Raw genomic sequence first — 16,953 nt, 5'->3', positions numbered from 1 at the left:
GCACAGTACCAATGACACCTGTGTCTCCGATGATAGAAGCAAGATACAAGTTCCCAAATTAATGATTCTCCCTGACAATTAAACGTTTATTCATCTCGAGCGATATGTCATACTTGTTGACCTACGTTTATCATTTTTCAATGCGTTAACAAGATCTTTTATGTATATGTATATATACTTGTATTTTATAACCTACGATACTTTCTTTTTGTTTAATTAAATAGTGCTAAAGAGAAAATGTCATCTCATACGACGGAGTTAACTGAGCAATTGGTTAAAGACTATGCGAATTATGCAAAAGTGGACTGGGATAATCAGGCAAGTCAGCACGCTATTTATATCTATCTTGATACTGTGGCAATAAAAATTCTGCTTTTTGGGGAGTTATTAAATAATTCGTGCCTTTATTTCAGATGAAAAGTGTCCGCGATATCATAGAGGATACTTTAATACGGCTGGAGGAATTTCAATCGATTGTTGCAATGGTTAGTTGAAAACTTAGAATATAAACAATTCATAGGTATATGTACTTTAAATCTTTTTGTGTTACAAGGTGGAAAATAGCAACGCCGAATGTATGCAGCAGCATCTTCCAAAGTTACAGCACATGAAGGATGGTATGGCAACTCTTCGTAAGCGGATAGATTCATTAGAGCATGTTGTTGCAATGGCCAATATGAATTTAAGTACATTAGAAGCTGCCGTAGACAAGGCAGAAGCTGATTTAGGAGTATCAGATAGATTATTTGGAATATTAAATCCTTTGTCATTTTTTGTAAGTATAATTTTTTCTAAAAGGATACATTTTTAATGTATCCTTCATAAGTTATTTAATAATTAGATTATATTATGTACTTTATGTAATTGTCTAAAATTATTATGCAACATTCTTAAGCAATTTGAATTTATTTTCTTTTTAACATTTCAGAAGAAAACTCAAGAACCTGTTGCGTCAAGCGTAGTGCCAATATATAAATCGCCAATAATTTATAGATCTGATGACTATTTTCAAAGAGAATAAAAGATATATATATATATATATATATATACATGTGAAAAAAAGCTTGAGTTAAAGTACCTGGTAGATTAAGTTTAAGAAAATATTTATAAACTTATAGATCATTGATATCTATGCTACAAAAAGAAAATTGATTTGACATTAAATAAATCAATAATGAATTTTTATTTTATGTGTTATTCTCTTACCATTCATGTATTACATCGATCAACAGCTGTTTAACTAACAAGATTTGATATGTTTACATTACATCAGCAACATGATCATCATTTATTGAATGGCACTAATTGTGAATAGCTTGTAAAAATATTACAAAAAACATCACTTATCTCATTCCTAAATCTCCTAGAATTTTGAATCTTGCTGTTTCCTGTATTAAAGTATACAATATTTACATATAATTTGCAATTTTCTGAAATAATGTATTAATAATGTAATTACTCTCATCATTAAAACAACATTGTCCATGCATAATATTTTAACATGCTGCAGAAGTACAAGTTTTTAATTGAGCCTTCTTTTCTCCCAAGGAACATCGTCCGCCTATGCAATGCCTCCACCTCATGATTTTTCCAATTCCACAAGTAACGCTACATGTGGACCAGTTGCCCCACTGGTCCCATATTTTTGGTTCTCTGTGAGTTTTGTCTGAAAAGAATAATATCAAACTAGTTATGCCACTTGTTCAATATGTATAGGACTCAAAAAATAGAAATTTAGAAAAAAAAAAATCTGAACCTTAAAGAGATAAATTCAAATTTTAATGATTGAAGAGAGTTAAGAGTAATAAGACTCTTTCTTATAATATATAAATTAAAATTATATAATATATATTAAAAGAAAACTGGATTTTATGAGATAATCGTGAATAAGTTTCAATGTTAATAATGAAGTTTTTGTTTGTGTAAGAAATTATATAAAAAAGTATTTTCTTTATTTTAAATATCTCTTATAACTTTCACTAATATTACAAGTTAAATCTGAAGTAAATGAATGGAAATTTCCATGGAAACTTCCTGATCCATTCAAATTTTGTAGCATGTGTATATATGAAGTATACCTTTCACTTATTATTCTTCATATATATTTCACACATACATGCTCATACTTGCAAAATCTGGGTTAAGTCAGATTCTAATGACTAGAAGACTAATCATTCTACATTCTTTACAAGTCATAATTATTGTATCACAAAAAAGAAATTGCACAAAATATTATTAAAGAGTTGTCGGATTTTATAGGAAGCTTAGCTGATAAAAATCAATTTTTGATTAAACAATTGAGTTGATGAAAATTTCTATCCATTAACTTATTACATTATTAACAAGCTTCAGTCGTTTTTCTTAATTTACTCAATGAGAGACAAAATCATTAAAGCACGAATCTTTTTTAAATAGCAAGGCGAAGAAAATGAAATAAGTTATGTGAATTGCACATCAAAGCACTCTCGCATCGCAAGAATTTCAAACCGTAGTATATGTTGCAAGAAAGAACATTCCGTTCAAGCAATTGGAAATTTCCATCCACGCATTGCCCAAATGTTGTTCATGTACATTTCGATGATCGGCATTGCGGGAAGGTAAATCTCGAACCGGTCCTGGAGAAAGCTACGATCGACTGATGAGTACGACTTGCGATTGCACACAACTCGTGCCCACTCTTGTTTATTTATTTATTATCTTTCGTGTAGCTCATTTAATCGCGTTGATTTTAAAATCGCGAATAAATTACAATTCCTTTCATTTTATATAATCATTCGATATTCCATAAATTGATCCAATTTCGCTAAGATGAAGTGTTAATCATTAATGTTGAGTTATTGAAGTTGCAATAAATAGTTAAAAACAAAAATTTATGAATCACTTAAATCAATCCATTGTATAAACGTATATATTGTAAAAATTTTGATGATAATGTAAGTAATAATATTCTAAATATATATATATATATACATTTTAATACAATTTTTTAAATACAATTTAATACAATCCAAATTATAATCCAAAATTATATATATATATATATATATATATATATATATATAAGTAATATACTTATATATATATATATATATATATATAATTATATTATATATATATATATATATATAAGTATATTTTAATTATATCTTTTAATTATAAATAATTAGTTTTATATAAAAATAAAAATTGTATTGTTTACCTGCTCGTTTTAACTGCAACCGGATGTCATTATCCTCTTCATGATCGTCATTGACATCGCGAAATGTATTATGATGATTGCGTCGAAATCTGTCCGATTTTATTTTTAATGTATCGATATTATTTTCGCTAATAGGTGCGATATTTAATAATACTTTGTCAATTTCTGGAGTGGCTTCCTTAAACGCTAAAATTATAACCTTATGTCGTGAAAAATAATGATAACAATATACTTCATATTTGAATGCTAAATATTTTACAGCAATTACCCATAAAAAGCAGAAATATAGCAAAATGAGCAAAGATTAATCGAATTCCATCCATTGATATATTTTTCGCGTTGTTAGAAAGTGTATCATTACATATGAAATGGTTGCACTGAAGTCTGTTTCAGGTTCTTGAAGCTATTAAATTTCTATCGAATTTTGAATATGAAATAATCCGAAGTTTTAAACAAATAACAATTGTTATGTCATTATATATACCGTTGACTATAAAATAATTATAAGTCATGTAAAATAAATATTTGTGTATTAATAAGTTAATTAAAACTTCACAATTTAAGCCGTGTTTAATTTTCTTAAACATACATTCTATACATTAAGCACATAAATATACATCTTTTATATTTATTTTTCAAATATTTTCGCTATCAATGTAATCTTACAAAAAGCAAATGAAAATATTATCGAAGATAATATATATGATTAGTATTTATACACTTGAATCTTTATCATTCTCAAATCAAGAGAATTTTTACTCCAAAAAGCCAGTAATAGAGACTCTTCCTGAGGCAATTTATAAAGTGATGACTTCTCTGTGCATTCTCATGACCGCTTAATACTTTCCGCATAATGATATCGGGGAAACTTGTTGACTATTCGTAAGTCATACAGATCGTGATTTTATCCCAAGCCACCTGAAAAAACCTTCGCAATTCTTGAGATGGCAGCTTTTCAATTGCGCTTTCTTGAGACCTTTGACGCAATCTTTTGACAAGCAATGACGCCAACGAACTTGTCGTCCTTGCCCACAAGTTACGCTGCATGAGCTCCAATTACTCCACGTGTCCCATGCCTCCGAATCTACAGTGAGAGGTAAGGAAGAAAACAAAAAGATATTTCATATTCTTTCCCACTCAATGTTATTTCAAACACGCGAAGAACAATAAGGAAAATTTATTCTTGGAAATTATGAAACCCGCAAACTTACAAAATAAGAAATTTCAGTCATTATTAAAATCATTTTCTATTCTTTAATATATTTTTACCGCATTAATTTCAATATGAATATCTGATTCTTTTTTATTATTTTATATTTTTAAAATATATAGTAAAATTTTTATTTTTAAAATATATAGTATTAGTTAATATTTCTACTATTTTAATATTATAAAAGATAGCAAAGCAAAGCAAGAACAGGAATCAATAAAAGATTAAATACATTAAGATTAATTATTTTCTAATTCTTCTCAATTATATGTATTATTCTACATATAAATATTTCTACATATAAATATTTTAAAATAAATCTTAGATTTTAAAGATTAAAAGATCAATTTTATATAGACAAATTTTTATTTATTTGTATTTAATTATTTTTCAAATTAGAAAATATTTCTCAACTATTTCATTACCTACATCGTCATCTATCGATTCGGCATCTTTTGCAGCAATATTACGTTTCCTCTTCATTAAATTTGATATTTTCATCATGATAATATCAGGATGTATGTTAGACTTAGGATAAATTGTAGGATATTCTAAAAAATTTTGTTTGTAGCCAAGCAACTTTCGCTGATAGGTCACACTAGTGCTCGTGCGAAAGTGTGGACGGAAATTTCTCTTTGTATTTTTCCAGTAACATTGTGATGAGATTATTGTCTCATTTTCTATCTAATACATAAAAATTTAGTGAATAAATCTGAAACATTTATTTCTTAACAAACGTAAGAGAGAGATTTCAAAGTAAATTATTGCTTATAAATGCTATATAAATGTTTGACTTTCATTTTGCGAACCTGCATAAGTTTATTCATCCCTAATCGCTGAATAAAGCGGTAACATGGTTGCGAATAAATGTTCGAACGATGCCTTTCATTGCTGGAACACGTCGAACTACTATTGAGTAAATCAATAAATATGCCTGTTGTATGCCAAGATGAGAATATTTTCTTTTATAAAGAGATAAAAAATTTATTTCTCGTATTATGAATAATAAAAAGATGTTCATATTCTTTTCATTATGTATAAAGAGTTAAACATTAAATGATAAATATTTTACATATTTATATATGTAATGTATAACATAGATAATGTAAATAACAAATTTTACTTGACGGATTTATCATTCAAATCGGTAATCGACGATACGTTGTATTCATAGTTTGGCACGTTAATCTCAAATGCTCTAACGATGTAAGACTTTGGAAAATTTAATACTTCATAAATCACGTAGCCGAAGTAATAAATATTATATGTCAAAATTAGTTTCAGTAACACTTGCATATCATATTTATGCAATAATGATTATTATATCGCGCGATTATAAATATATTATAATATCGATAGAAAGCTTCTCTTTCTGTGTCTAAATTCAAGTTTTAACATTAAATCATTCGTGTCAAAAAACAAATGCAAAAGATTTAAATAAAAGATTAAAATTTTTTTTTTATATATCGGAGAATATCTTTCTTTCATAAATTTTCACATAAGTAATAAATAAAAGACTAGATAAATAAATAATAAATAATAAATAAAAGTCAAAGGATTAAATAAATATTCTTGCAAACATAATAGATGATTATGTTAGATAACTATGCTTATTGTAAATTAATAAAGACAATAAAATAATAAAAATAATAATAATAAAAACAAAAACTACAAAATATATTTTTGCAAATTATATTTAGAAATTTTAATAATCCAGATATTAAAACTGAATAAAACCACATATTAACAATAATAAACAAATTCAATTGCAGCAAAAGTATAAAACATTACATTATTTTCTATTTATATATACAAATACGCTATATATATATATATATATATATATATATATATATATATATATATATATATATATAAAATATAATATATATAATAAAAATTATGCTTATAATAATAACTCATTTTGATCATAAAGTATAACTAAACGTTATTATATTACTTACATCAAACTGTCCTATTCCTACAAAAGATTATGTTTCGTGAAATTTCTAAACTAAATATGCACCCCTCCCCCCCACACACACACACACACATATATATATATATATATATATATATATATATATGCTCAGTTTATAATAAAATATTTTATTTGATTGCTTCCATAGTGTACTTTAATGACGAGTCATCTAAACAACTATTATCAATTTGATAAAATTTGATTGCTACAGATAATTGTATACAAAAATATACTTATATTTAGCTTAAGCTATTGGAAGATGAAAGGCATAAAACAGTTGTTAGTAAAATATATGTTAGTAAAATATAAATGTGCTTTAATTATTCCAGATTAGTATTTAAAATGTAATAAAGAATAAATAAAAGTAATAACTCAATGTAAAATACCTAACTGATTGTAAGATAAATTATTTAAATTTATATGTTCGTAAATTTTAATATTGATAAATTTCTGCAAGAAAAGCACTAATAAGTTGTACTAATTGTACTAATAAGTTGCAAATATCAGATTAATTATAACCTAAAGAAAGCTTTGTGTGCTCGACCATTTGGTATTTGACCCTGTAGTCTTAATCTACGAACAGCTTCTCTCAAGTGTTTTGGTTGTAGTGGACCAGTTTCATTCTGGGCCTCCATAACATCTAAAGCTGTACAAGCATAATGATTTAGAATAAAATTTTAATGTTTCAATAATCTTTACAAGAAGAGCTTTTACCTTCTTCGACGATTTCGCCGACAAACACCTTAGCAATTCCTGACATAGCTATAACAACGTTCTGAGACACTGAACAGCCTGTTATAGTTTGCATAATCTGAAATATATTTAATATAATATAAATTCATCTTCTTAAAAATGAAACGCTCTTTTGTAAATAATAACTAAAAATAAAGTATGATACCCTTTTTATAGCTGCTTTTGGAAATGCAGATCGTCTGTACATCTCGTATCTATTTAATTGATCTTCTGTGAAATTGGATACCAGCACTCTGTAAAAATAAAATTTTCAAGTATATTTTCAAGGTAATGTATATGTAAATTTAAGTAATTCAGACACATACTGCATCTTTTCTCTCTCTTCCTCCTCTATCTCCTTCTTACTTTTCTCCTTACTTTCTCGTCTTTCTTTTGTATTAACTGGCTTGGGCCGAGGTATCATGATATCATTACTAAATATATCTTCTGCATTCTGTTCTTCCTCTTTTGTATCAAGCTCTTGCTTCACAGATTCTGCTTGGCTCTCTATAACCAGACCAGCAGAATTGGATCCTGTGTTTTCAGTTTCTTCAGTATCCGATTGTGATTGGGAACTCATTGCATCAGACTCTATCTAAATAATAAGATAATATATAATTTACTTAAAAAAACTAGAATTAGAATTGAATTTTTTTATGAGACATACCTTCACTTGACTATTATCAATATCCATAATTTCAGTATCTTTAGATATTGAATTTTGTAGTGGATTATCTTTGTCATCTTTAAGTTCTTCAACATTATTATGCTTATTCTCTCTTTCATCCCCGGAGTCTTCCTTTCCAAATATATTATCCATTATATTTTCCTAACATAAAAAATTACAAGTATTATAATAAGAAATAATCCATATACATGCAAAAATGTATATTAGTACAGCATATGAACACATTAATAAATAATATTTCAGTTATCAATATTTCAATTCTTTTGAACAGCATATGAATCAACCACATAAAATAAAAATATAATTTTATATAATTCTTTTTTGTAATATTAATTTTATATAATATCATACACAATGCATAATAGTAAAATATAAAAAAATGCTTTGTAAATTTATGGAGCATACTACTTCATAATCTGCTAATCTGTATTAATCACCAGAATGACAAAACGATCTGTCAATATCAATTTAAAATATTTTTCCACGAAGGATATCAACTTTAAACATATGATTTGTTTCTTATAACTAAATTATACTTATTGTATTTAAAATAAAATAAATACATATTTGAAATTTGACAAAAGCAAGATAAAGAGTTTTAGTGCAGCCCAGTGCAGGAACAGAAAACAAACTTATAGTACATAACGGAGTGAGCGTCCGCGACAGGAAGCTTAGGTTAGTTTTGCTGTTTCGATTGTATCGAGATTCATTTTTTCGAGAATCGTTTCTCGAATTGCGATCAATCGTGGAACATGCCATGCAATTGTAGAATCGCGCTCGAACAACAATACATCGTTTCGTATTTCTTGTGATCATTAAAAAAAGTCTCATGTTTAAAAGATCTGGTGAGTGTCTTTTATAGAGATCGATTTTCGGGTCGTAATCGCTGTTGTAACATCGAAATCGGATATGCGGACTTTGTCAATCTGGAAATTGCGACAGCTAACGAATTTAGCATATCCGACTTCGATTGAGATTCCGCTTTGTATATTCACATTCCCTTTATGTATTATCTTTAATGCGATCGGTGCACGATTTTTAGGTATGTCTTTCATCTTGTAATATTTGTGTTGCATTCGACCTATTTTTTTATTGCTGCAGTGGACTGCACTAAAAATTTCTTTTCTATTTTCACCAAATTTCAAACATACCATATATATCTATTTCATTTTATGTATAATCGGCATCGATAATGCCTTCTCATTTGAAGATAATTACTTTCAACTTTCAAGTATACAATGTATTGCATCTAGTTATTTGTCCATTATAACTGCTAAATCCAATATTAAAATATAAAATAAAATAATAATTAATAATTTTAAAATACTTAAACGTAATGCTTACGTTGAAAGTTTTTCGTTTCTATTATAAATTTTCAGAAACAATTTAATAATCATATTTAAAAATGTAGTTATAATGTACAAACACTTAGATCTTAGATGTAATATATCTCGGAAATAATTATCTTCAAGTGAAAAGGTATTATTGACTAATATATACTAATTCTATGCTAAAGCTATAAAAACAAACTTATTATTTATCGAAAATATTTTCGCATTATTAGTAATTACCTCTTTCACAATCATATCAAGCTCTTGCTTTATAATTACTTGACTTTCTGTACTTGGACCGATAGAATTGGATTCTGTGTTTTCAACCTTTTCGATGTCTAACTCTGATTGGAAGCTCATTATATCACATTCAATCTAAAAACAAATAATAAACAATTAGTTTATTTTAACAAAAAATTAATTAGAATTTGTTTGACGAGATTTATACCTTCACTTGAATATCATCGTTATTCATAAATTCAATATCTTTAGAAACAAAATTTCTAGGACTATTTTTATCATCTTCATGATTTTTAACATCGTTACATTCATCTTTTTTATTATCACAATCTTTCTTCACAGATATATCCATTATATTTTTCTAACAAAAAAATATGACAGAATTAACACAGATATATTATTACACATATATATTATGAACATATATTAAGAAACAATATTTTAGTTTATCAACATTATATATTTTAATTTTTCAAACATCGTATGAATTAATTACATAAATATTATAAAATAAAAATATTACAACTTAATTTTTTTTACAAAATATTAATTTTATAATATAATATTAGGTACACTGCAACAATAAATAAAGCGTAAAGAACGCTTTGTAAATTGTATGAATTCAATCAAATGGCAGACGAGAAATCCCGGGCAGTGCGAAGACCGTTAGTTGCGGAGACGGCCGCGCGATGGTGCCAGTATGCCGCATGGCGAGACCGTTAATCGACAGTGTCGCGCGACGCCGAGTTTGGATATTTGTCAATATCTCTGCTCGGGATTTTCGACGTTCTGCGTGTGGCGAGCGCGCGTGCACCGCTTCGCGTAAACGCATTCCGCATGTTGCGCGCACGAGAGGAGCCATCGACAGTTTCCCGTTTCCGCGTATTCGTCGAGTGCGGTTTCTCGCTCGTAGGTCCTCCTCTGGACGAAGCGGTAGCCTCCACCTTTCTTTCTCTCCGTGTTTAACGGGCGCCCGCCGTTGCGTCGCGTCGCGTCGCGTCACGTCACGTCGCGTCGCGAACCTGGTCGAGCGAGAGCGTGTTCGGGAGTGCGCGTGGTAGTAACGCGATACCTGTGTGCGGCCGCGAGTGACGATATCCCCGGGAACGGGGAAGGGGGCGGCTTGCGGCGTCAGTGACGTACCTCCTCGCGGGTAATACGCGCGGAATAGCGGCCGGGAACGGCGGCCGCAGGCGACAACGAGGACGACGACGACGACGGTCGTGATATCTACATCCAACCACTGAGCGTCCTCCTGCTTACGAATGCGGTCCACGGCCGTGTGTTAAGATGTGAGTACACCTGTAGGTTATACGAGAGTCCTTGACTCTCCGTTCTTGGGGGAGCGAGTCGAAATCGCGCACCACGACGAAAAATATGATTTTGACTGAGAGAAAGGGTTCCGTTAACGTCGCACGACTCGATCACGGGGCCTCGTCAGCGATATTGTTATAAACATGGGCCGTGGGTTCTATAAGTGAGTGTTTACGTATGCACTTTGCAAACATGCGGACATAATGTGCTCCAAAATGAACGAATACACTTTCTTCCATTGAGAAACTTGGAGTAAATTTTTCCTTATAAAAAAAAAAAAATATGTATATAAAACAGGAATTTAGTCGATCTTTTTTTAATACCAATACGTGATCTTATATAACAATTCGATTTCAGATATAAAGCCCGCGGGAGTTCTGAGCGATAAAATTCCGAGCGACATCCGTGAATTTTTCTCGCGGATTATTTTGGGGAAGAGTTCCTTTTATTTGAGAGGCTGACGATAAGCTCCAACCTCCGAACAGTTTTCGCGAACGATTTCGGAGAAATGTGTCTATACTCCATTAATTCCCGTTAATTCTCGGACACCCTGTATAACGACGTCGCCTACGCTCGCGCGTGCATGCGCGCTAGTGTGTGTGCGCACGCCACTGCTCTATTCGATGTGTATGTGTGTACATGTGTTTGTATGTATCGACACATATGTGTCGATCTCCCTTTCTCTCTTTTAAATCTCTCTTGCTCCATCTCTCTCTCTCTCTCTCTCTCTCTCTCTCTCTCTCTCTCTCTCTCTCGTAGTGCCGCATTTAAGGGGATATACGTGACAGGTACATACGCGCGCGAAACCGGTCGGCCAACACTTTGGATTCCGCTTTTTGCAAAGGGCCGATTTACTTCCCCCTGCCCCCGGTTATCCCTTACGCCACTTCTATCCTCACCCCTTTATTCCCTTCTTGTCACGGTTTCTTCTCGTCCGGTCGCACTGAAAGAGAAAACGAAATAGTTCTGATAACTATAATTTTGTGTATTTATGAAATTTTAAATTCCTGCAATTAGTTTTGCGAAATAATAAGAATGAAACTGAATACTAAAGAAGTATAGTAGCGCCAAGAATGTATGTGAATTTTATTGATAGTGAAATAGCGATTTAGCTATAATTAATTATATAGATTTCATAAAAATAAGATGTGACATTATATTTTTCCAATTTAGGCAAATATTTTTTTTAGGTAAGCGCGCGTATAATATTATTGAGATAAGTTTAAAAACTATATTTTGACATATATAATACACAATATATCCATATTTATCCAACAATTTACTACAAATATTATATGTTATATCTTTTTATAATAATATTTATTTATTATTTTTATTATGATTTTATATTATATGTATTTATATTATATGTAGCTGAGATTTTATTTTCAAATTTTTAGTTTCTAACAACTTTTTTTTCTGAGTTTGCGATTCGCTCTCGCGAAGATGTGCATACAAAAGATATGCAATCGGAGTAGGATGCGAGAAATAGGAGAATTGAAATACAAGAGGAGGTCAATCGGAAAAACTGGCTATGATTGAAGGATGCAAACTGGGTGGATGACTCCCAGAAGGAGTTATGAAGAGATGCTGTCTAAATGAAAAATATTTGTTGAGAATAAATATCAACGTGCCTGATATGAGTGTATCCGCATTGCGTATCCGATACTTATCTGTCGTTACCTTTGTTTGTCTCACGGATGATTAAATGGGCTTAATTTTTATCTGTCTTACAAAGTCATTTCCAAACTGAAGAATTATCATGCCGAATTCGTACAACGACACCTGAACGTCATTATTCATTATTTGGAATTATGAAATTCTATATACAAATTATACAATTGCGTACGCAATTCTTTATTTGCATTTGTTTAAGTTATTAAATGTCAGAATCTAAAAGATATGGCAGTAAAAAAATAAAAGTAAATTAAAGAAAATAAAATAGCTAATGGTTAAGACTCGATTTAATACATTTATTCTTAGTTCAGCATGACATCAATTTTATATTTACAAATTAATATTAATGACACTGTACAAATTCCTAAATCGAATTTAACATAATTAACGACTAAAAGAACCAAGGAAGCAACACAAATATATCGGATTCATTCAATCCAATTTAATCAATTTGGGCTTAGACTCGAGAGACGAACGAAGATTAAGCGCGATTCATACGGAAGCGTAGCTCTAAGCGACAACGCCGACGAAGAGAGCTCTCTTCGATTCTCAGTCCTTATCATTGGACCACCCTGAACGCGTATATATCTCGAACGTTGCATCTACCTGTCGACGTATAAGGCGTACACTGTCTGGAGGGACACAAAACTGAAGGTGGATGGTCGTTGGCCGGGAGAGAAACGACCTGAGTCTCGACACGCGGACGAGAAAGGACGAGAGAACGGAGGAGACGAGGAATGAGCGAGAAAGAGAGAGATGCAGAGAGAGAGAGAGAGAGAGAGAGAGAGAGAGAGAGAGAGAGAGAGAGAGAGAGAGAGAGAGAGAGAGAGATTTGCACACGATGGAGCTGCGCTCTGCCAATTCTCTCGCTGCGAGCGTTTTCAAAGACGTGATGGGAAACCGACAATGATTACGTGCTAGTCTGCACGCCGCGTGGCTCGATTCGTGCTTCGAGATCACGACCGTATTGTGATTTGTAGTTGCAATTAATATAATTCCGCATCGTTCGTCTAATCGCGGCGAGAAGTGTTCGGGAATACAAAGCGAAGAAACAGGAAATCCGACAGATCAATTCGCCGACGATCGTCGCGCATTATGTCGCGACGGTGTTACGCACGTTAAATTATTATATTGTTACAGATAAGAAAATTATACGTATACAGGCGTAGCATTCGGTGTCAGTTTTATCCTTGGTTTTTAACTTCTTACTGTTCAAACCGCACATTTGCCATACGTTGCCAATTTCACGAATATACGCTAACGCTCTACGCGCAAACTGTTTGCTTTCATTAAACTGTAATGCAAGCTGTTTAATATGAACGAGACGATCGAGCGCAAACTGTTCTTGAATGCCTAGAGAACATCGTTTTCGGAGTATGCATACCATAGCAAACAAAAATTGTTAACTTGTTGAAGTGAAATAGCTCCTAACTTAATAAATTTATTATAATAATTATAATTTATACGTCGTATACGATTAATACTTAAAAAAATATTCAAAAAAAAGCATTTCAATTTGTAATTATCCTTTGGTCCTTTTTTTTTTTTAGTTATCTATTACCTTTTATCGAAGTTCATAATAATGTGAATAATATTTTCAAGTAAAATTGTAATCACTGCAAGTGAAATTAAAGTAAAATTAAAAAAACTTTTTAATATTATTTTAAAATATTACGCGTATATGTAGTTTTATTTGAATGCGAAAAGAGTCATTATCGAGCGAATTTGGCCCGATCCGATTTCTCATCTCGTCATTATAAGCGAAACACGATCTAGCGCACCAGAGTTGTTTACGGTTTTATTAGGAAAAAAATCACGCGCAACGCTGTTGTATTATTATTGAAATAATCACGACTCACGATTGGCGTCTACTTTCAATTTCAATTCTCGCCATGCAGTTTGTTTTGACTCACCGCGATATCTTGAGTTTTGTCTGCCTTTGTTTATCGATTGTAAATCTGATTTAAATAAATCATGTGTAAAGAATATGAGTTTTACAATGAATTATCGATGTTTTATTGATAATAATATCGTAATAATATCATAATGATGAATCGTAATAATTTTTAATTTTCGTCTGCTTATAGTTATAATCGTCATTTATTACTCATAAAAATATGAAATAAAAGTGGAATTTTTAATTCAAGATCGCAATTATTTCTTTATGATATTTTTTTTCTATGAAAATAAATTAGCCTGAAATATAAACTTGATCATTTTTTTAAAGGATGGTATTAATATTAAAAGATTCAGGGACTCTGCGCTTGTTTTTCGCAACGAAAAGAAATTGCTATGGGTTGGTGCAGGTAAGGTGAATGTGCGCACGATATTCTTTTGTTGTAGCTATCAGCTATATTTAACTCTCACTCGCTAAATAGCAAGGTCGTGTAAATGAGTCATCGTATATCGTCGATTTCTTGAAAACTGGGGAAATTTTATGACGCGATAACTCAGGCCTATATTACATGAATCTCGTATCAAGAAATGAGAGTTTCGTTTATTAAAGTTTCGTATGTTGAGATATCGAGAGGTCAATAATTATATTTTAATTAGAAATTAACTGAAAGTGTACTTGGCTGATTGAGAAGCAAATGAGCATATTCCCGTGAAACCTGACGCTATTAAAATATTTTATGATTGTTGTAAAATATTTCATAATAAATATTACATACGAGATGAAACACCGTTTTTATTTTAAATAGTACAAAGCTATGTTATCAATGAATAAGAATGAGCTATAAAAAATTAAAGCTAAGTTATTTATTATAAAAATAAATCTTCTTTGTTCAGTTAGTATATATTTGATATATTTTATATTTTATATACTGTTACATAGATAACATCAAAATGTGAAATAGATATAAAAATTTCGAAATATTGGTTTTATGTCAGTTTAATAATATTTAATGTAGAGCTTCGAAATTCAAGCTAAACATAAATTCTGTTTAAAAAGAAATTATTTGAAATTATTTGGAAAATAAAATAATACAACTAAATTAGCATTTTTCTCTTATTGAATTCTATATAGTTTATTTTTATTTTTGTTATAAATATGTACAAAAAAAAATATTTTTGATTTTCATTATTCAGTATGAGAATACCACCACGAAAAAATTTATGTAAAAATTTTAAAAATATCTATAATTTACTTTTTTTATTTTTTATTGTTTTTCATTAATTGTTCAAGAAATAAACTTGAACATTTAATAGAATCATAATTTATTCTAAAATTTTATGCGATAAAAAATTATAAAAATTATTCAACGATGGCATTCTCAATTATTCCTCCTGAACATTATGCTTGATGATTTTTATGTAAAATATTCAATAATTTGACGATTATATTAATTACAAGATTAAATATTTATACTAATTTGTTTTAGCCTATTAATTCCAAAATAATAGATTTCTATGAGATATTTTATTTATTCTAATGCTCTTAATCGTCATACACACACACACACACACACACACACACACACACACACACACACACACACACACACACGTGTATATATATATATATATATATATATATATATATATATATATATATTCTCGAAAACCCATTATTTTAAAATAAAAGACATTACTTACCGATATGACACGCAAAATTATTACTACATTAAATTCCTAAATCTGCTTCTTCTTTCAGATTTGTTTGCACTTGTATAATAGAACACACGCGAATACACGGTTAATTACGATCGCATGTACTAATCATATGATAGAATAATCGTACTTTGCACAGCACTCTCAATGTTAATTGCACGCGACACGCACTTTATTATTTTACGACGGAATTTCATTGAAACACGAAAATTACGCGAAACAAATTTTGAGCTATGTATAATTTGCACAACATTCGCGAATCCCACAATTAGCACAATGAATGAAATCTCTTTGTTTCGAGGTTAATTTGTCCGACGATTCTCATGTATTATTCCGTACATTCAATCCGAAAGTTAATGAACAAATTGCGTACAAATCAGCGAAAAATTAAAAACTATACAAAAAATATTTTGAACGAGGTATAAAATAAAAACGAGAAAGATAATATAGATGAAAGAAGCGAGAAGGAGATTTGCGGAAATCGTTATATCCAATGAATCCGATCGATACTTGGCAATTTTTGTTCTCCGTTATTTACTTTGATTAACGTGCGTAAACCGCGATATTTGTTTCAATATAAAAATACTTACAGAATTGTTAATTGCGGCAATCAATTGTCAGACGAGGTGGTTGTTCGTAAGAAATAATTACGTTTCGTAATAATTATTTCTCTTCGTATTTGTCGTGATCGAGTTTCGATACGGTAATACGGTAACACGCGGAATGGAATAGGCTGCTACTTGCCGACTCGAGTCTCGGCATACGAATAACAATACAATGGAAACCTCGTGGCGAAGGCCACGCGCTACCAAAGAACAACAAGGTCATACACTAACGTTCCCGCGAAATATTTAACATTATGAAATAGAACTATATATATAATTATATTGTTCCTTAGAATGTTGTTCCTGTAATTTAATTTCAATAAGCAAACTTTGTCTATCGTAATATTTTGCATTCAGCTTTCAG

The 16,953-nt window shown here is 30.4% G+C and overlaps 5 protein-coding genes across 12 annotated transcripts in view; 2 read left to right on the top strand and 3 right to left on the bottom strand.

Annotated features, from left to right (window-relative positions):
* Positions 1 to 1,185, top strand: Blos4 (biogenesis of lysosome-related organelles complex 1 subunit 4). The gene is made up of 4 exons (XM_089083514.1): positions 1 to 318; positions 414 to 485; positions 554 to 775; positions 929 to 1,185. Exons 1-4 carry the CDS (start codon positions 238 to 240, stop codon positions 1,019 to 1,021), a joined length of 468 nt encoding a protein of 155 aa, XP_088939640.1. The 5' UTR covers positions 1 to 237; the 3' UTR covers positions 1,022 to 1,185.
* Positions 1,176 to 3,701, bottom strand: LOC105425804 (uncharacterized). 2 transcript variants are annotated; one of them, XM_089083516.1, is made up of 4 exons: positions 3,468 to 3,631; positions 3,200 to 3,385; positions 1,460 to 1,666; positions 1,176 to 1,388 (listed from the first exon to the last, which is right to left on the bottom strand). In XM_089083516.1, the coding sequence occupies exons 1-3, from the start codon at positions 3,520 to 3,522 to the stop codon at positions 1,497 to 1,499; spliced, it is 411 nt and encodes a 136-aa protein (XP_088939642.1). In that variant the 5' UTR covers positions 3,523 to 3,631; the 3' UTR covers positions 1,176 to 1,388; positions 1,460 to 1,496. The 2 variants fall into 2 exon arrangements, with proteins under 2 accessions (XP_088939642.1, XP_088939641.1); XM_089083515.1 differs by having other exon boundaries at positions 1,176 to 1,666; positions 3,468 to 3,701.
* An 85-nt stretch (positions 3,702 to 3,786) lies between these two features.
* LOC105425803 (uncharacterized) lies at positions 3,787 to 6,375 on the bottom strand. Of its 2 annotated transcripts, none has more exons than XM_089083513.1 (3): positions 5,219 to 6,375; positions 4,835 to 5,093; positions 3,787 to 4,283 (listed from the first exon to the last, which is right to left on the bottom strand). In XM_089083513.1, exons 1-3 carry the CDS (start codon positions 5,234 to 5,236, stop codon positions 4,087 to 4,089), a joined length of 474 nt encoding a protein of 157 aa, XP_088939639.1. In that variant the 5' UTR covers positions 5,237 to 6,375; the 3' UTR covers positions 3,787 to 4,086. The 2 variants fall into 2 exon arrangements, with proteins under 2 accessions (XP_088939639.1, XP_011635032.2); XM_011636730.2 differs by having other exon boundaries at positions 4,155 to 4,283; positions 4,839 to 5,093.
* A 127-nt stretch (positions 6,376 to 6,502) lies between these two features.
* Positions 6,503 to 16,751, bottom strand: Taf11 (TATA-box binding protein associated factor 11). 6 transcript variants are annotated; one of them, XM_089083508.1, is made up of 9 exons: positions 16,575 to 16,751; positions 11,492 to 11,638; positions 9,590 to 9,742; positions 9,382 to 9,516; positions 7,790 to 7,951; positions 7,449 to 7,717; positions 7,289 to 7,376; positions 7,105 to 7,201; positions 6,503 to 7,036 (listed from the first exon to the last, which is right to left on the bottom strand). In XM_089083508.1, exons 3-9 carry the CDS (start codon positions 9,731 to 9,733, stop codon positions 6,903 to 6,905), a joined length of 1,029 nt encoding a protein of 342 aa, XP_088939634.1. In that variant the 5' UTR covers positions 9,734 to 9,742; positions 11,492 to 11,638; positions 16,575 to 16,751; the 3' UTR covers positions 6,503 to 6,902. The 6 variants fall into 6 exon arrangements, with proteins under 6 accessions (XP_088939634.1, XP_088939633.1, XP_011635030.1 ...); XM_089083507.1 differs by lacking the exon at positions 11,492 to 11,638; XM_011636728.3 differs by lacking the exons at positions 11,492 to 11,638; positions 16,575 to 16,751 and adding an exon at positions 9,955 to 10,093.
* The window catches only part of trc (Serine/threonine-protein kinase tricornered), a 129,051-nt gene continuing 122,257 nt past the window's right edge, over positions 10,160 to 16,953 (top strand). The window contains exon 1 of the mRNA XM_089083504.1: positions 10,160 to 10,673. Coding sequence (XP_088939630.1) covers positions 10,672 to 10,673 — 2 coding nt within the window. The 5' untranslated portion in view covers positions 10,160 to 10,671. The remainder of the gene's footprint in view (positions 10,674 to 16,953) is intronic.

Source organism: Pogonomyrmex barbatus, unplaced genomic scaffold, assembly GCF_055798465.1.
Source record: "Pogonomyrmex barbatus isolate J1 unplaced genomic scaffold, ASM5579846v1 scaffold7, whole genome shotgun sequence".
Classification (NCBI taxonomy): Eukaryota; Metazoa; Arthropoda; class Insecta; order Hymenoptera; family Formicidae; genus Pogonomyrmex; species Pogonomyrmex barbatus.
The sequence above is the reverse complement of the archived record's forward strand: the minus strand, read 5'-3'. Positions and strand labels throughout refer to the sequence as shown.